This window comes from Polyodon spathula, chromosome 23 (genome assembly GCF_017654505.1).
Source record: "Polyodon spathula isolate WHYD16114869_AA chromosome 23, ASM1765450v1, whole genome shotgun sequence".
Taxonomy (NCBI): Eukaryota; Metazoa; Chordata; class Actinopteri; order Acipenseriformes; family Polyodontidae; genus Polyodon; species Polyodon spathula.
The window spans coordinates 24,890,758-24,911,515 of NC_054556.1; the positions used below are offsets into that span (position 1 = coordinate 24,890,758).

Consider the following 20,758-nt stretch of genomic DNA (forward strand, 5'->3'; position numbering starts at 1 on the left):
GAAAAACAGGTGTGTTCATTTTTTAATTGGACAGGCAAAATTGGCTATTTTAAAGACAAGGAAAAATCAACTCTCTGGTTCTGGACTGACCAGTTTAGTGGTTCAGTTCAGGGTGCTCGTGGTCAGCCAGATCAGAGTAGAGTTTGAGTATTTTAAACTGGTCAGTAACCTGGAGGACTTTCAGGAGAGGTGGTGTGTGGGAGACTTCTTGTGTGCTCTGAGTGAGGAGGGGGAGCTCCAGTTTTTGTTCTAATTTTATTTAATTTTTGTTTTACAGTGTTTTTTAATTTTGGCTTTTATCTGTTTTCAACAAAGAAAAAAACACTGTTTAATATTTATTTTTTAATGATCCTTTTATTTTGTTTAAAGTCTGTTTTTAAGGAGAACACAATGTATTTTAGGATTTTTTAAATTTTGCTGAGGCAGTAGGAATCTTAACTTTTGTTGTGTTTTACCTTTATTTGAATTTTAATGGATTTTATTTGGAATATTTAAATAAAGGATCTTAAGTCTCTCTCTTTCTCTCTGGTCATAACCAGATAATGTACAGGACTCACTGAATCCTTAAGGCAATTATCTGTCATTTCATTAAAGCTTTGTCTGAGGATAATTATGCTACGAAAATGTAATAATAATGTTAATGTAGAAAATAACTTAACGTAAGAAGTCAGAAAGATTGGAAACTTCTCCACGGAACTGAAGTTGAGCTCTTGTTTTATGGCGCTGTGTTATGGATTCCATCTTCAGCTGTTTCTTGCCTAAGGGTCTTAACGTCAGCAAACAAACAAGACAAAGAGATCTTCAAACCATTTCCCCCAGTCTGTAATTTACTTCTGTTTTTTTTTTTTTTTTTTTTTTTTTTTTTAAGACATTGAGAAAGGCTTTTTGTCCAAACCTGTGTCAAGTTATTTACTCAAACATAGTTTCTTTTAGTATTTATTTTATAGTTCTGGGTGACTAAGCCACTTAACAACTCTCAGGCTCCAATTACTACAAAAGGATTATGTCTATATATATTTTTAATATGAATTATAAATATACAAGATATCCATTTGGAAACCTGCTCTTAATCGTGACAGCGAGAGCCTGTATAGTCAACGCCATGCTAAGACTGATATATTTATATCAGAGCCCAGAAACAGGCATGAGTGGTGCCTTGTTATCAATAACACTATGTAACACAATTTTTGTTCCTGGGTAGTAAGTGTTATTTCCTAATTGCTTATGCCTCAAAAGTATAGAAAATGGCTATTATTCCCCACAAACTTTGCTTTTGTGACCAGGACAGTGATATTTCAAAATATCACTATTTCCAATGGAAAAACAGGCAAATGTGTGTCTTTTTGTTCACAAGTCAGAAAAAAACAACATATGAATCCAAATGAACATGTATTTATACTAAAGTAATACAAAAATGACTACAAAAGACTTAGAAGTGAGTAGTTTTTTGAGATTTACGACTATACTGTAAATACAGTATCTTGATGAGAGGTGCTGAAATAAGGATGATCTGCTGGCAGTTGGCATTAATCTACATCAGCCCATGTTTATAGCAACAATAGCTTGGTGAGTCAGAAACATGTAAATCCAGCTATGTAGTGGCAACAAGCCACTATAAAAAAGTAAAACAACAAGAGACTTCCCAAGATTTTGATTTTTCACACCCAGTTAAACTGGAGAAAGAGAACAAAGAACAAAGAGAAAATAGTCTTATATGTTATAGAACTGTGGCAAAGTCCCTAAAATATTTTGTAAAATAAAAACTTTCAGTTCAAGTTCTGAAATGCCAGATTCAATAAACCGATAAACAATAAATCGACTTAACACCTACTCATGAGTTCACATACCCAGATTAACACTAATCTTCGGCTACTTCATGTTACCTTATGTTCAGGTAGTCCATGACTAGTACTAATCAGGGTCTAAATTTAACACCTGGGAGTCTTTTTCATAATCTAAACCGTCACAGACCTATGGAGTATATATTGTTAATGGTTTCTAAGATATGGCTCAGGTCAAACCTTGTAGTCTGCATTGTTAATACCTGGATCTCATTCAGTATTTGAAGGTCAATTATATAACCTTGGGAGGGATATCTTTGTTTTGCTGCACCTGACTTGAACCTTTGGCCACAGATGCACTTGCAAGTCAACCCAGTTTGATTAATCTTGTTTTTATTGTGCACTTTTGACAGGAGGAATACAATCCGGAGGAATACAATCAGCAGGGATGCAACTTAGCCTCTCAATGTGACGAGCTGATAGGAGGATCTTGTTGCAGGGCCATGGGTCTGGTTTGGTACGGTCCATTCTGCTTCCACCAGAAGGCCTTGCCTTTTCAAACAAAGGATTGCACACCTCTCCCAAGCATAACCCATTCGTCTATATCTGGCGTTAGGTTCCAGAGCCCTCTACCTTCCAAAATGATCCCTTTCTCTTGTGCCTAATTTCCTTAAAGCCATGCTTTGCAGTAACAATGAGAAGCAGCATGCTGTTTGGAGGGCTGTTGGTGGCGGTAACAATGGGATCATTCTAAATTCAGTCATATTGATCGACCAATACAAAAGCAAGTTTGCATGAGTTTACTGCTGTGAAGGTGCAATAGAAATGGGACAAGTGGTGATGGAGAAGAGGGTAGATAGACTGTGGTTTAATTGCACTGCTCATTATGTTTAGAGCTCTGCAGGTGATTTGCATATTGGTTTGCAGTCATACTAAAGGTTGTGACAAGTTACGCTGTAACTGTAGTGAGTGGAATTTGCAGTTAAAGCACAGGGTGTAGCTTCAGCTCTGTTACTGCTATGGCACGCTGCAGTTCGTTCTGTTTTACTGGTGTAGTGTCAGGTCAATCCCTTCTGTCACACTGTTGCTCTGTCTGGAATTCTAGACGCTCAGTCCTGGGGTCATCTACAGAAGCAGCACCATACTGTGTGTGTGTGTGTGTGTGATTTCAAGATTAACCACCACTGCCACCTACTGTCCAGTTCTACTACTACACCGAGGACAGCTGCTGTGGATCCATTTGCCATCTTTTCACAGAATGCTTTTGTCTCCAAAAAAATAAAAAATAAATAAATAAAAGTTAGGTTCTCTCACCAGAGGTCAAAGGGGTCGATCATTTCTATATCAGCAATGTACAGAATGGGACTTTTTTGTAAACCCTGGGCCCAATTCAGTTAATTTTTTTTACTGTAAAAAATGGGGAAATCCAAAAATGTGGGTGCATTTTCCATTTGATTAATCGCTTATAAAGTGTTTATTGAAGGTAAAGGTAAATGAAAACACTCTTACATAGGAAGTGACTGAATGCTAATAGTAAAAAAAAAAACTGCATCATGGGTACTAGTTATTTTTCCCCTTAGTCCTGTAACTATTACTGTAAAAGATGCGTGAGACGGATACAATGAACCAGAATTAATTGTGATGCAAATTAAAAGGTGCGTGAGACAGATGCAATGTACCAGAATTCATTGAGATGCAAATTAAAAGACGACAATAATGAACTGTCCCAGCGAGCACGGAGCCATATGGTAACCCTGACTATGTGTTAGGAAGTCTTGGCATCTCTGACAGTTCATATGGTGTGACTGTACATAATCTCTATATACTCTCCCATCTAGCCACCCACCACGAATCCCATGTATGAAGTGTACCTGGAGATTATTCATATCTGTAACTCTAAGTCATTGTGCTCATATTCATATCACTCTTTCAACTTAACAAAAAAGTAGAACTCTTCTATGTTTTACATTTATCAACTGCAATCCTTTTTCCTAATTAAAAAAAAAGTCTTAATAAGGCAACGGTAGTTTGCCAGTTGTAAATATAAATTGAACCTGACGAACGCTGTTTATAGAGTAGAACTAGTTATAAACAGTGATGACAGGCAGACTTTATTTATTTTTGGGGGCTGTTACAGAATCGAAACGCCTGTTCGCAATTTAACGTTGGAAAAGAAACTTTTTCAAAGAGATTCTGCAAATTAAAAAGTCATGGAGAGTGAAGAAAAAAATGACTACCCCATAAAAAGCATAATGAGTGCTTTTAAAATTTATGAGTTCAGAAAAGCTACACCCAGTGCAGTCAAACTGGTATCAAAGACCACCAGAAGAGACCTGTCTACATACAGTGCCTGCTCTGATGCAAGCTGTACACACATCTCCAGTGTTTAAAGACCACTTCTCTATGACTAGCTGTAATGGTTCTAAGCAGGTTTAGCTGTGCAGTAACTCAATAAGACAGTGGAGGTGCTGCTAGGAAGCGTGGTCTGGCTGATCCTTGTCTTGGGGGAGGGGCGGGGCTGTCAGTAGTTCCATGTCGGCTTGCGCATCCTCGTCGTCTGATTGGACGACGGGGGTCTCCGCCCCCTCTTCGCTAGTGTCCAGGCTGTAGGGGTCTGTGGAGGTGGAGGATGTGGAGGACGTGCGAGATTTGGTTTCTCCGGGTACCTGCAGCGTGATATCGTCTTGGTACACGTCACTGTCGTCGTCTGGCAGAAAAACACAGAATCCAAAACATTTCTTTAATCCTTTATTATTTTTAATTGAATGTGAAACTTCTTATAACACAAATGCCAGATGTATTCAGCCTTGGTTTGCCGTTAAGCTCAGTTTGAGTAATAAGTCAGATTTAGGACCTGTTTTTGACTGAAAATGTCCCTTTATGTTACCCTTACACACATGTACTGTGCTATACCCTGTTGTTAAGAGTGGTAAAAGCATAGTATGGTGAAGCATGGTAAACTGCAGCTCTGCAGTGATAAACTTTTATCAAAGTACTGTCACAATAAAATGACAGCAAACTTTTCAGTGGCTTTTAAAAAATCTAACTTATAATACCAGAAATAGCTAACTTTAACAGACTGGAATTCTAATTTTAAAAACAGAAACCTCCAGATGCAATTCAAGATGAGCTAAGATTATTTTTATCATGTTATCCTGATAAGGATATTTACACTCGTTACTGCACAGTATTAGGGTTACTGAGACATACCATCTGGGTTCATGGGGGTGTCCTATCTGCATTAGCAGACGCACACAGCCGAGGCGAGCAATGGCAGATTGATCATTGTTTCTTTGTTTTACCTGCCAGAGCTGTGGCAACGCTGCCCTCCTCTGCCCCTGAGCTGAGGAAGACATCGAAAGCCTCTTGATCAGAGATATCCAGGAGATCCATCTGTTCAAGCATGTCCACATTCACCTCCATGGAAGAGATGCTACCGATGGGCGCTGAAGCCAAACAGAAATATAGAACATTGCATTCTAAATGCTAAGATTTCGAATCCTCAACTCTGCAAGGGTAATGCAGCCCAGACATGAATGGTGTTAGTTGCTTGTGTGTTAGTTGCATTTAAGATTAAATTGCATAGTATTGTAGATGACACTGAATCGCCATAGTACGTTTTGAAAGCGTGCCACAGGAAAACATTATACTGTAGTTCTTGATTTGGATCGACTGCACAGTTTTCCAGTTTTCAAATTAAAAAATTAAAAATTGGCAATACTGACGTCTCTTGTGCTCGATCTGGAGGTGGGCTGCAGAGAGGTAGACGTCAACGTCGTGCTGGAAAACCTCCTCAAAGAAACGCTGCCTCTCCCGGAGCTTCAGCTGCTGCGTGTGGTCCAGCTCCAGGACCCTCTGAGCATGCTCTGTCTCAGCTGAAAAAACAGTCACAAGATCCCAGCATGATGAACAGAGAGCCACTTTAATATCCAGGGACATTCATACAGGACATATTATTAGGTGTTAAAAACAAAGGGCACTTTTAGTGTGGGGTTGTGGGGTCAAAAGACCCCACAGTCAAAACTGAAACCCCACAGATATTTTGATGAAGTGATACACTTTAAATTTTACAGTTACTGATGTTACTTCAGTGAGCATTGCAATCCCATTACAGGTGTTGAATATACACTATCCTTGTCATTTGGATAGCCCAGGAGGACCGGTTCTGAACCAGATTGCTTATCAATCACAGATTTTACAAAAAATACCAGTAGTAGAGTTAGATAAGGGTCTGTATAGTTAATCCTTAATTAAACGTATGTATTATTACATTACAAACAATTCTGGTACTACACATTACAGCCAGATACATCAGATCCAAATGAACAGCTGGAAGAAGATGGGAGTTTATGTCAAAAGGTTATTTTGAGCTGCCTGCTGGTCATTAATGATAACCCCCTGCCTCACTATCACACGTCAAGGCTTTTCTGTTGAAACTAGAACCTCCTGCTGCTTCTCTGAATCAGCAGTTTGCAGCTGAGGGAATTATCCTGACAATTACATGAATCACTGGAGCTGCTTTCTGCCTCCCGAGTTCCCAACCGACTTCCTCTCTGTCCGTACTTAACTCCAATAGCATTGCCTTCATTTGGCCAAAACAATCAAGAAAATTCAATAGAGAAAAACTTCAATATTCCAGTTTGGGTATGTGGAAAGCTAGATTTTTGGTGCAACTACAGCATTCAGCCACAAGGTGTCACTGTTTGCTATGCAAAGTCCCATCAGGGTGATTGTAAACAGGAACCATTATAAACTATTTTGGAAAAGACTGAAGAACATTTAAATCAGACACACACAAACACACGTGAAAACATGGATTAAAAAACAAAAAATGATGGTTGATAGGAAGCGTGATGTGGTAAAACACTAGCATTGATCTAAGTGAAGGATGCTGTTGTTTAGTTTTCTACAGTATTGACCCTTTTAAATATTCTGCAATTACAGCGCACAACTAAGCTTGAATTCATATGATAAGTACAGCTGAATAACATGTGAAAAACATTTTTTACAAATACAAATATATGTGGAAAGATCAGGCAGTATCTAACGCTATCCCCTATGGTTACCTATTCCCAATAGTAGGGAGTTTGAATCCCGAAGTGAGGGAGTAGAAAGCATTCATGGTTATTGAAACCCTCCCCACCACAAACACCTATGCCCCTGATAAATTAAAGGCAATAGCCTCTCCATTGTACGCACAGCGCTGGGTCAATACTAACAGCCTTTATTTCTTGATTTCATGACTGGTGCTATCAGAGCATTGCTGTCAGTGCCTGCAGCTCAGAGCAAGCAATGAAAGAAAAATCAATGTGGAAATCCCACTTGGAGACAGAGGAGAGGGGTGAAGAAGGTGAACGGATAGGAACAGGATATTCCCACAGATTGGATTGCCCCGAGTCCCAACCCTCCACCCCTACTGTCACACATTCAATCACACAGGAATGGTGTTAATCGTTTAAACAGGATTAAATGGTACGACCTGTAATAGGATCTATGAAAAAAGGTGGCTAGTTGAACTACTCTGCAAACACTGTGTTTCATATTTCACATATAGGGTAAAGAGGACAACAAACAATACTGTGCATGAAGCATACAGTGAAGCGCTTTGGGATCAATGTGATGAAAGGCTCTACAGAAATGTGAACTGTATTGTATTATATTGTAGATCACAATTTCCGAAAGCTGTCTCCCTTTTCCCAGCTCAGACTTCATTTCTGACTGAATGCACTGCAGGCCTACCAAACTCCAGTATGTACTGCTTAGCACATTTGATTGAGAACCTGACCAGTGTAGCGTTGGACTCATATCTGTCCTCCTCTGTTTGTTTATTTCAGAAATGGGAAGAGCAGCAACAAGAAATGTAATTGGAAAAACTAGAGGAGTTTGTCTTTCACTGCATGGCAGAAACGATCCAAGCATAGCTGCTCTGCAGTATAGTATAAAACGGTATTATCAAAATCTGGAAGGAGGCCAATAGCAACCTCATGGGTACCCCCAACAAGTGTAGAAACCATACATTCCTGAAGCCACACACATACGCCAGGAGAGATGCACTCAGCTGCCAGTATCATTTCTTTACAAGTTCATAAGCAGCAGCTGGTATTTACGGCAGGAACTGTCTCTGCAGCCTGGCACAACCCCATGCATGACAGGCTGTCATGGCTGAGGTTTTGTTATCATACTTACAGAGTTACACAGCATGCGCTGCTTACTGGAGAATCTGGGAAACAAGGGGTACGTATGTGTTAACGATGCAGACTGTGTAGGAGACCAGTGGTATAAGGCAGCTTCTCTTTGGAAGTAGGCATGCTAATACTGCATGAATGCAGCCTTTTAATGCTTCCTTACAAATCTCACAGGCATGAGCTTGCTCTTCACCCATGTGCTTCTCCCAAGCAGACTGCCAGTTTAGCCAAAGTGTGTGTTGATTTTGTGAAGTGGGTTTCTGTCCAATGAGGACCAAGCTGAGACCACGAGAACTGATTTCACTTGAGACCTATGCTGGATCTGAACACAGCCTGCCTGCATTCAAAGCAGAAGCACTAACCCACTGCACCAGATAGCACCCAAAATAGACAGCCGGCACTAATTAAACAAACCGTGAAGGACCGCTTGTCTTCGAACACAAAAAAAAAAGAATGATGTCATCAGAAATCCACACTGAAACCCTTCACTCGCCTTCCTTCTGTGGTGTTTCGGATAATGGAATGTCTCTGTGTGCAGTGAATGGCCAAATTAGGGCTTTTTTCATGAAACTCAGCTGGCATGCACAGCGAATGGTGGGGGCAGGGTTCAGTAAGCATAAAGTCAAACTGTTAATAGCTATTCATTAAAGCTATTTTAGCTTTCCTGGCCAGTTTCTTCTAATTCTAAACCTTAATAAATGTTGACATCCCTAAATAGGTTAGCCTTTTTTATCACCACTGGTTCCCTGGTAAGTGTTGAAAGGGTAATCCAGGCTACAGCAGAACAAATCACTTTCCTTTGATTATCACAAGACAGGGTTTGTCTGTTAACATCATGGGAATCTCCTTCGGAGGTTTTATTGGCACTGAGTAAGATTCAGCCCTTACCATGCATGGTCATACTATTATCACCATACTATTATCACCATACATGGAACAGTTTCCTTTTATACAAAGACGAGTATGTCTTTATTGCATTTATTCATGGAAATAAATCCCTTATGAAAGCCAAATGTTGTTAAACTATAGTGGAAGTGCAAAGTGGAAAAAATACTACAGCTACATAAACTACAAATAATGTAATTACCAGTGTATTCTCATTCTCTCTCTCTCTCTCTCTCTCTCTCTCTCTCTCTCTCTCTCTCTCTCTCTTAAAACAAGTGGCTGTACTTGTAACAGGCAGCTCAGGATAGCAACGCGATTAGGAATCTGCAGGGAGATCTTGCACTAATTGGATCACGTTCTTAAACCTGTCTAAATTAGGAATACTGGACAGGATATTGAAACATGATCATTTGGCGATAAAGTGACTCATCTTTGGTTGTCTTCTATTCAAGGGGTTGCAAGTACTGGGTCCCCAACATTATCTACAAGTCCACAAGTGTCAACCCTGATGGGCGTTCACACATCTTAATGCAAACTTTTTTATATTAGATGGGTTAGCAGTCTATATGTGTTTTAACCAGGACCAAAATATGAAATCGCTCTACTGCTTTTTAATGTCATCATCAGTATTCACAGCCCCCGAGGGTGCTGATATACTATTCAAACTAAGATAAAAAATACAAATGGTGTTCTGTGAGATCCTCTGCATGATATCCCTAGAGGAATAGTCCCACTGAATACAACAGAGAGGATTAAACAGCACAGATTTCCAAAGAAAAAAGAAACGTGGCTTATTCATCAAGTACCTCAATGAAATTACTAGCGGGTTAATGCTTTATAAACTGGATCACAATATGCTCCGAATGAACCTATAACAAAAATTATAAAAAGAAAAAAAGAGCAATTGTTACAGATGAAAGAATCTGAAATGAAATTCCCTGCACTGGAATCCTTCTGACCCAGGGGGCGCTAATGGAATCTAATATGAAATTCCCTGTGCTGGAATGCTGTGTGACCGGGGGGGCGCTAATGGAATTTAATTGGTAGTCCCATATCTCAAGTTATAGTATCAGCTGATGGATGATGAAGACCATCAGGGCACATCGCTCATTTGTTGGGGTCTCTGGGCTTACAGGCTTCATCTCAACTGAACAAAAGATAGCATCAGAATAGGAAGTGTTTCTGTAAGCGCCTGACACCTCTGTTTAAAACAGTGGGAGGAGGTCCTGTCAGGCCAGCTTAAAATCGCTCTCAGAAAGCCTCCACAGGGTAGAGATGTGCAACGCCAGCGAAAAATGCGAGGGGTGGCCCTCTGGTTTTGCAATAAATCAGCTCTTTCCAATCAAGTCAAATTCCTGGAATGACGCTGATGATGGTGAATACGAAGGCTTATGTAAAATATAAAATCCAGTTGCATCCACTCAGGAAAAGGACCCCACTGTCGACACTAAAATATGATATTTTAGCATCAGCTCTCTCCTGGGAATTTAGGTTTTTAAAAGAAAGAAAATATTAAAATATACAAAGAATAATAATCAACCTGGAGTAGTCTTCGAATATGGGAGAATGTTAGATAAACTTAGCTTTTATTTTAGTTTATAATGCTATACATCAAGTAACCAATAAACTGCTGTTCATTATTCAGTGCTGGCAGCATAAATAACACTAAAAAGGTGTACTCTTTCCTTTGTTATTACACACCTACTGACGGGGACCACTAAAAATCTATACTCCAATAGCTGTGGTTAAACTAATGGGGACTGGGCCGAAACTGGTTCTGGGCCTGGGCTCCAATGCAGCACTGCTGAGAAGGGCCAGGCCTCATCGTAATCATGCTTTACCTTGTTTGCTGTCGATGTCCTTCTTCAGTTTACTATACGTATACCAGAAAATAACATTGTTTGTGATAGAGCCCATTTTTACTATAGCTGTTTCAAGACGGACCCTAATAAAAAAGTGGATAGGGTCTTCGTGAAAAGAATGTCACTTTAAGCAGGTGAATGAACACTTTCTAGCTAATCAAATCAATTATTATTTTGTTTTTTTATTTGATCATTTTTGTTTTTGTTTTTGCAGAGCGCTCTGATCCCTCCATTGTGTCAGTGACCTTTCTAACCCTGTGCTCAATCTTTACAGACAGAAGGCTCCCCAGACAGCACTGGAATTCAGATCCACCGCCAGCACAGGACTGATAACGACGTAAATAATCATCTTCCATGCTTGATTTATATTGCACTCCTTCAACAGGACGGGAAACATAATGAGGCCTGGAGACTGTAACTACCGGGATATGTTTCAGTTTGGGTTTGTATAAACAAATTACATATATATATATATATATATATATATATATATATATATATATATATATATATATATATATATATATATACAATATTGTTGGTGGTGGTTTCTTGACGAGGTTGGCTGAGACCTCCAGTGAGCAAATTTGTGCTCTACAACTGAACATGACTTCAAGAGATGAAAGCAAATGATCCAACCACTACCCAATGACTCCTAATCCACCTTCACCAAGGATCCTCTCCTGTGAGGTTGGCATTCCCATAGCACTCCACCTGTGAGGCAGGCAGGACAATGTAGTCTATAACCCAAGTCTTGGAAAACCATTTGCATTGCATGTGTTGGCAGCGCCTCTACATCCTCAAGCATTGACCATTTCACTAAATGAGCTCTTACCATCTGGTCACAATATCGATAAAGGGATGAACGCCGTACATTTCACGGTCCACTCTTAACAATTTCTCTCAAAAGCGAATTTCCAGGCACAGTAAATTGGAGCCTATATCAGTTCATACTGTTAGAGGATGACTAATAGGAAGAAAAAAATAGGACTTGGTTGTAAAAGCCAGCCTGCCTGCTTTTCATTGGAAACCACAGCAATTAAGAAGTTTAACCTTGAGTGGATTAGCAGTACAAGGCCATACATTATAAAGGATCCCATAATGGAAACAGCTAAGGGACCAGGGCATGAGTCCAAAAAGGATCTAAGAGCCCTCTTATGCTTCCCAGAACAGAAAACCACAAGCTCTCTGCATTACTGGGAAAGTACAAGGTACTTTTCTCAGTGACACAAAGCCAGAGGTTTAAGCAGCAATGGCGATAGCTTCTGCACAGGAAGCATGATGTGAATCCTTTCATTCGGCTTAAAAATAAAGACTAATGTTTTTCAGAGTTTGAGCAGGGGGGGCATTGAATTGGGATGCCATAGGTATTGCAGTCCTGGCTTTGGTGACAGCTATATGAATAAGCTGGGCAGGAGATCAGGTCCTGAGGGATACAGTATATACAGAAAAATACCTGCAACATGTAGCACATACTTATTAATCGCTGTGTGGCTTCTCCGAAACAAATAATGTTGCAATCAGTGAGCAATGTACCCTGTCAGAAATGTTTACTCGGTACAGGCTTGGACTGTCTTTTGGGATAAGTCATGTGATCATAAAACAAACCAGATCTGTTTTCAGATGTGGTGTGCCAATACTTGCTGGAGGGTTGTGTATATTTAAACAGCACTTTGTGTACAGTAACATTAATCTAACTACAGTTCACCTTAGCTCTTCTGCTGTTCGCACCCCTTAACTGCATTAAAAGCTGCAGTTCAACAGCACTTAGTAATGTTTATATTTGTACTGCACAGCTGTGGCAAAAGTTTTGCATCACCTTATAGAATTAACTAATTTTGCTTCATAAAGTGAAATGAAACCTGCTGAATAATGTTACATTTACATATTGAATGATATCCTGCTTTGCAATTTTCCATATACTTCATGAAAAACTAACAACAATGGAAATCTAACATGAAATACTGTGCTACACTGGCATTTTGTAGTGTCTTTGATTACCTGATGTTAAATAAAATATCTAAATTATGTTCATATAGTTTTTTGGTGTGTGTGTGTGTTTTTTTTTATTATGTCTCAATACTAAAATTGTTAGTGATTCAAAACTTGTGGCCATAGCTACAGATAAGCCATTCATTAAATTTAATTCCTTTAGGTCTTGTGAATATGAGGCGAAGTGAGAAATATCCCATACACCACCGAGCAAATTAAAACCTATTGGCCCAGATCAGTGAAGCTATCGGTTCGAGAGGAAGTCTTTAAGAAGAGGTCATCTTTTACCAGCCAATTGCATGACATCAGTGTGCCTGAAGCTAGACTAGGCACTTTCAATTAAGATGCCACTGTCCTTATAACGGCTTTAGAAGTAAACTGAATAGTAATCTTCAGCATAAGCTAATTGTAATTATGTTTATGACAGTCAAAAGGCATGTTAAACTCCACGGTTAATTTGCTCATATGTAACCCCACTAACTAGATACTATCTATAATACAATGTTAAGAGAATTCAAATAAAATCTATAAATCTGTGTTTATAACGTATTCAGAGATTACAAACAGGAATGGTTAGTGTTGAGGACTGGGAGTTAGAATATATACCCAGCTTAGGAGCTACTGACTCTCTGCTCTGTACGAGTCTGGGAGTCTTCACTTTGCCTCCTGACAGTGCAGTGATGTGGGTGGCTGCAGCCGCTGTCCTCACAGCATGACAATGATTGCCCTGCTGTCCTTCATAGAAGCCAAGGTGAGCTGGCCGGGCTGCAGTTCATGCACTTTCTGTGTATGTCCGGCACAGACTGCTGCAACATTACTTGGTACTGCTAAAGATTCAGTCACAAAATACAGCAACGCTATATGAGGTATTTCCCTATTTCATGGAGCAGTTCACTTCAACTCCATCCCAACATATAAGGACACATCCCAATACACCCCTGCATGAGCAAAAGTGACATCTGAGTTAACATTCGAAGAACTGTTCATTTAGAAAACGCATAAAATAAATAAGGTGGGTGGTGAGTTTATAATTGAGATGTTACTGCATCTTGTAAAGTGCTTTGTGGTGGCGCTCCACTATGAAAGGCACTATATAAAATAAAGATTGATTGATTGATTGATAATTGCCTTCCTAAGTCTGCTAAGTTTATACGGCTAGTCTGCAAAAGCCAGTGATCACAGTCAAAGAACTAGCAGTGCCACCAAGTTTATTAAGCAGTATAGAAATCCTAAGCCTACAAGAGTTATTACTTGAGATTGTCTGACAGGATGAAACTTAATACAAAACAGCTACAGCAGTTACTGTAGCTTGGCCAAAATATCAACATGGCAATCATTAACAAACAGAACAAAGCAGTAAATATACACCCTTGAGATGAATAAAAACAAACCCGATATTTTCATTTTTATCTCTGTGTCCGACAGTGGGTACTATCCTGAGTGTTCCAACACATGCACAGAGACACAAGTCAATAGACACCAACCGTGTTCCAGCAGCTGCTAATGACTGCAGAGTACAGGCACAGCACAGCACAGCACAGTCACAGGCAGGGAAGTTGATGCCTGAGACTTATCAGCAACCAGCTGAGTTTATCAGGAACGGTGCGAGCAATGGTGTTTTCAAAAAGCTGTCTCGGATTAGCCTGCATATGCATGAAGAGGACAGGATTATTAGAGAGGGGTTTGTCTTGGTGGAAATTTAACTAGAACTTGCCAAGGAATGCTGCATTGTAACAACGTGTCTTACACCAGAGGGAAAGTCAACCCAGCATGAAGTTATTAAGTTATCTATTTACTGAACATCCATGTGAAATATCATGAAATATATTAAGGCAGCTGATTATCTATTCCACAGCAAAACAGGTTCATTTTCTGTATTGAGTGTTTCATTGTCATGGATGAACTGTTGCACTTATTAAAGAAGCCAGTGGAGCGTTTAGCAGACTGGGATAGACTTGTCTGTCTATCACATTGCCGCTCCAGCAATCTCATCAGCAGATCAGTGTTCTCCACACCAAACCAGCAGCGGGGTCTGACATTCACAATGTCCCTGCTGATCGGGGAACCAGACAATACTAAAGAAAATCTTCCATGGACCTCATTTTGTGCAGAATGTTCTTTTCCCTTTCTTTATTATTATTATTATTATTATTATTATTATTATTATTATTAGTTTATTTAGCAGACGCCTTTATCCCAGGCAACTTATAGAGATTAATATCGCACAGTCCTTCAGAACGATTCATTCTGAAGCCAGAAATAACAGTCTGCGGCATGCTTTGCATAGAATGGTAACACAATACCTTTTAGAGCATGCAGGGTTTCAATCTCTTAACCTACTGTACTGTAACCACTGCTTTACAAGAGCACACACACAACTTTACAGGGGCACTGAAGCTTGGTATGGAACGCTGTGGTTGTTAATAAATAACACTACTTTTTTCCAGGGCAAGTGATGAATTGTTGCAGGTGCCCACTGCTATGTTCTTTCTTTTTGAGCCTGTTGTTGGATACTGTTTGGTACTGTGGCATTAAAGTTTTGGTCAACTTTGGCTGTTTCGGATGTAGATGCTTGACTGCTCAATCTCTGAAGGTCCCTATAGAATAACCAGTATCAGTTTCAATAATATAGAAAAAGTTCATTTCCTTTTTCTATCTTTTTTTTTTTTTTTTTTTTATAGTTCTGGAAATGGCTCAGCTCCCAGCTGGGAACTGCTCCAGAAATTAGAAATTTTGAATTATTAATGCTTCGGTTTAATAACTGAGCTGAGCTGAGCACTGCAACAGCTTCTATAATTGTTGTAAGATTCTCAACAATGGCCCATTGTGGACCTAATTCCTCCTTTTAGACTAAAAGGATGTGACGCGGAGTTGCCTAGATTCTAATTACCTCTCATTAATCGCTCATTTAGTACAGCCTTCAGATGCATCTAGATTTGGGAATTACCTCTTTGTCACTATTGGGGGCCCCTTCCACTTTAAATTCACATGCAGAAAACAAGGCTTTTAAGTACCAGATACAGCTATGGCTAAATAATCTCCTTTAGGCTGAGCTGTTATCTCTTCAGTCTATCTATGTAGTCCCCTTAACTCAAAGCCCTGGGGAGAGGAGGGATCATAATATATTTCCATCCTGTCCTTCTCCCACAGTGAATCTTTACTCTGGCACAGAATCAAATGCTGTTTAAATCTTTTACTCCAAATCCTTTAAAACCTTTCACTCCTCCATACCTTGCTATAAACTGCTTCACTATAGCCATACACCTTCACAGACCACCGGTACAATGAGACAAAGTACCAGACCGTTATTACTTGTGAGCTGCTCTGTGCTGTGCTGTGAGGTTCAAATGGAAACACATTCACATACACACACATTCTCAACTGAGCGTTTGTGTGTTCTTACTGCACATCTTTAGCAGGCCATGCATCCCATTTATAGCTGGAGAAATACCTATTGAACTCTACATAGCACTATAGGTAGCCAGAGGGTTATTTCACAAAGGGAGCTGGCTCATTGGCTAGCAGCATCCTGTAGGCATGTACAAATGCCAATTTGCACACACAGTAGAGTCTGGGCACTTCTGTTTTTTTTTTTTTTTTTTTTAATTATTTTATTATTACTGTCTTGACATTTTTAAGCATTACAATTCACCTGCAGACTGTATATTTGTGCTGTAATAGGCAGACTTCTTGTGTGAAAGCACTATGCTTCACCAGAGCAAACCGGATACATCTGTGTATTACAATACAATGCCATGACTTACATAAAGAAACAGTTTGCAGTATAGATGTATTAGTATTGATGTGTGTGTGTGTGTGTGTGTGTGTGTGTGTGTGTGTGTGTGTCTTATCCAATGGAAATATAGCTATGTTATGTGCAGGTGCAGTGCAACTATAGTCAAGTTTGCAGCTGATCTCTACTCCCTGAACCAGTTAAGAGATCTTAGCCAATTAATGCCTGAAATATCAGTGCTAACCTGATTAGAGAAGTCTCTCTACATAATCTCTGCATTTCTGCATCTGTTTTGAAAGGTTGCGGTCAGGGGATCAAGAATATTGACATTGTCTATGTGAGCAACAGGATTACTTTAAGTGGATTTGTAATGCAGGAAGAACCCAAACCAGCTTTGTTTCATGCAAGGGCTGTTTCCCAGTGTAATCATCCTATCTGGGTAGCAGTCAGCTTTGAAGCTGTCCTGGAATAGCAGTGCACTAAATGGAGTACATCGGGCTGCAAGCTCTCTGTGGTGTCACACTTGCTCGAGCTGATGCTATATATTATATATATATATATATATATATAATAATATATATCTATATATATATATATATATATATATATATGCTATAAGTCAACGTTCAGTGTGTTATCCCCAGGTGGGTTTATTTGCTTATTTATAGCAGCCTCTTTGGATTACAATATTATAGCTCAGCAGCCCTTTCAGATTTGAAGTGCAATTAAAATGTGTGAGACACAAACGTAAAAGCAAATTTTCAGGTGTTTGCTTTGTTATCCCTTGCTGTATACTTCATGCCACAGTTTCTATAGGGATGGCTTGTCTCATTAAAACATAACAAATTTAAAATGGGTTTTTATAATTCCTTTAAACTTAAAATCATTCAATAAATCTGGACCCATTAACGTGGAAACCCCTCTTGAATCTGTCAGTTTACATCAATGCAAGTGAGGGTATATAAGTTATGCATGGCTGTGGTGTAAATATTATATTATCCGTTACTATTTACACCACTTGTGTAAACACACCCATACCATTCCTTAATGATATATGCGTTTTGAGTCAGCCACTGCTGAATTGATTAAACTATATTCATTGTACAGAAGCAGCCCTTTGAGAGCTCGGCTCTCCCGCAGTTACAGCGTGCCTGTGCCTTGGGATCTGCAGCTATTAGCTGTGGTCAGCGCCAGCTCCGTTTAGCAGAACAGCTCTGTGAAATCCATGTGACAACCCTGCTTACATAAGACACTGCAGCTGTCCTGTTGCTACTTGTCCCTCATGTGGAGTCATATGACTAGTCTGAGGGACTTACTCAAATGATTCTTTATAGACAGGTTCCACTTACAATTAATGGATATATATATATATATATATATATATATATATATATTGATCCTAAAGCATTGTCTCAGTTCATTACAAGTGCAAGTCAGCACCTGTGTGGACTCGGGTACTGGTGTGTGGTTAGCTAATTTGTGGGCTCAGGTACTGGTGTGTGGGTTAGTACACAAGTGAATAGATAAGCCCTCCTGTGAGTGCATTGATTAGGGAACAGTCATCCTGGCTGCAGGTAGGCAGTGAGTCAGTCGTGATGCAGAGTCCTGGTGCAGCCAAACCATTTGTTAAATGGGTGTGAAGCAAAATCACGTCGGTTTTGTAAACAATTGTGCATAATATATATATATTGATATATATATATATATATATATATATATATATATATATATATATATATATATATATATATATATATATATCTTTGCCTAGGAAAAATCCTTTAATTAAAAAAACATCCTTTGGGTTATATATATATATATATATACCCATGATATTATATATAGATATATATATATATAATATATATATATATATCATATATATTATATATATATATATCTATATATATTCCAGATGCACGGTAATTATTTAAAATCATGCTTAAGGAAGACCAGGAAACAAAACCAGAAATATAAGAGACTCATCAAAAGAGTTTATCCAAGAAAGTATCCAAGAAAGCAGCCAGGATGAATGTTCTCAAATCAATGCACTCACAGGAGGGCTTGTCTATTCACTTGTGTACTAACCCACACACCAGTACCTGAAACACTCAGACAAACCCTTTTTCAGATAGAAGTGTTGAAATATTACCACACCACAAGAATCATGTGTACCCTTGTGTAGGTGTAGTAGTGGCTACACCAGACTGCATAGAGGCAAAAAGCAGATCTCTTACAACGCAGTTCAAGGCGTAACACCATATCTGCTAAATCATGTTTTTTTTCTCATCAAGATACTGTACTATGCTATTGGCAACCCTGTTCAGGCCTAGCGCCTTTGCTGAAATACAATAGCAGGACAAAATGATTAAATGTAACAATATATATAGTGCACATGAAACACGTTGTCAATGCAATTAGCTGCATCCACCCTGCTGTAACAAGCCAGCCAAACCACCAAGCGCCGAAGTGTCACACATGCTCCAAGTCTAACACAGCTATGAGTCATTGGTAAAAACTCTGGTATGTCTTGGAAAATAGACTCTCTGCATCATGATTCAAATTGTTCCGTTTCCAAACAGCATTTCAGAGGACGTGAAAAACATTTAAGCAGGTGGATCAGATAATTAAAGAATGTGAGATTTACAGCTTGATTACAGTACTTAAATCATGTTTTATAAATAGGTCATACAACACAGTGTTCTATAATGCTGAATTATAGTAACTGGCCCATAGCACACTAACTGGTGACTACTTCATAAACAGGATGAAAACTCATACTCATTTACTTTAACTTAAAAATGACATTTTCCCTAACCCCTAAAACCCCCATCTAGAAAAACAACTATTGTTCACACCTGCTTAGTTGAGCAAGTTTAGTTTTAAAACAATTCCAGAATATCAGTAAAATAACTTTAAATATGTGCTTGCTAGTAAACAGTAGCAGAAAGTACTTACAGGGCAGTCTCTTGCTGTGGCTGTTAGATTCAGAGGAGGACATGGTTCCACAGTTTGTCTTTTCTGCCAGCACTCTCTCTCTCTCTCTCTCTCTCTCTCTCTCTCTCTCTCTCTCTCTCTCTCTCTCTCTCTCTCTCTCTCTCTCTCTCTCTCTCTCTCTCTCTCTCTCTCTCTCTCTCTCTCTCTCTCTCTCTCTCTCTCTCTCTCTCTCTCTCTAGCTTGTCCTTTGTCAGCAGCAGGTGACTGGTAGCTTGTCCTCTGTCAGCAGCAGTAGCATCTCCTGACAGCCAGGACTTGGGAACCCTGGAGATTCAGTCACTGGTCTGTGATAGTGATTTACACACAAGCTCCCTGTCTGTGGCTCTCAGTACTGAGCAGCACTGCTTAGAGCAATTTAGACTGTACCAACTGCACACTCACTGGGGGGGAGACAGCTCTCTAGGGGAAGAAAGCAGATTTTACATAATGTTGTGGAGGATACCAAGTGATGGGAGAGCTGGAATTGTGCTGATGCGTCAAGCCTAATAAAAACCCTGTAGAAAATAGGAATTGACAGGAAAAGAGGCACTGTTTCTTTTATTTCTTCCTTTGAAAAAAGTTTTTTTTTGGTGTTCATTCCTGTCTCCTGTAAGTTGTCATGTTGCAGGGAATAGGAAAGATGATAATGACAAAAATAGAACAGAAGAAAAATAGAACAAGATGTCACTGTAAGAGTAAACATTGCAACATTAGCATCTACCATAGGGATGCCAACCGCATGCCACTTCCAGCTCCAAGCTGAGAACACAAAAAAACACAATGCATTCTGGTTGCTGAGCGCTTAAATGCACTTTAGCAAGAAAACAGGTTCCTAAAATAAGGTGGCCTATGAGACAGTGGGAAGGAATGAAGTAGACTCCAGCCCTCAGACAGGCTATGTGAACTGTTTAATAGGTTCAAGGAGGTAGATGTCTGACACATGTGTCTGCTGCTCTCAATCCAGTGGTTGAAACAGGGTGAATGATGGGCTCAAACATGCAAATGCACAGGAGCAATGGAAATCTTCCATCCGGCGTCTTTAACACTGCAGTCTCATCAGGCCCACCTGTGCAAGTTCTTGAATTTGTGCCCCAGACTGTGCCCCTTTTGCTGGGTTACCTCTCCCTGTTGCCGTACAACCTGATCCACTCTATCAATGGGGATATTTGAGGCAGCTGAATGAATTAATAAGTGGGAATTTTCTAAAAACCTTTGTGCAACGTCTCTTTGCAAATGTTCTCTTTTTTTTTTTCTTTTGCTAATGTTATAATGCTTCTAGAATATACAACAGGCACAGATATCGTAATAATCAGCAATGTGAATGAGGAGGTTGGGAGGAGGGGA

General features: G+C 39.5%; 1 protein-coding gene across 1 annotated transcript; it reads right to left on the minus strand.

Annotated features, from left to right (window-relative positions):
* Positions 1-3,236: 3,236 nt before the first annotated feature.
* Positions 3,237-19,527, minus strand: LOC121298197 (dysbindin-like). Its single transcript, XM_041225137.1, has 4 exons — positions 19,397-19,527; positions 5,507-5,656; positions 5,084-5,227; positions 3,237-4,488 (listed from the first exon to the last, which is right to left on the minus strand). The coding sequence occupies exons 1-4, from the start codon at positions 19,437-19,439 to the stop codon at positions 4,253-4,255; spliced, it is 573 nt and encodes a 190-aa protein (XP_041081071.1). The 5' UTR covers positions 19,440-19,527; the 3' UTR covers positions 3,237-4,252.
* Between the last annotated feature and the right edge of the window lie 1,231 nt (positions 19,528-20,758).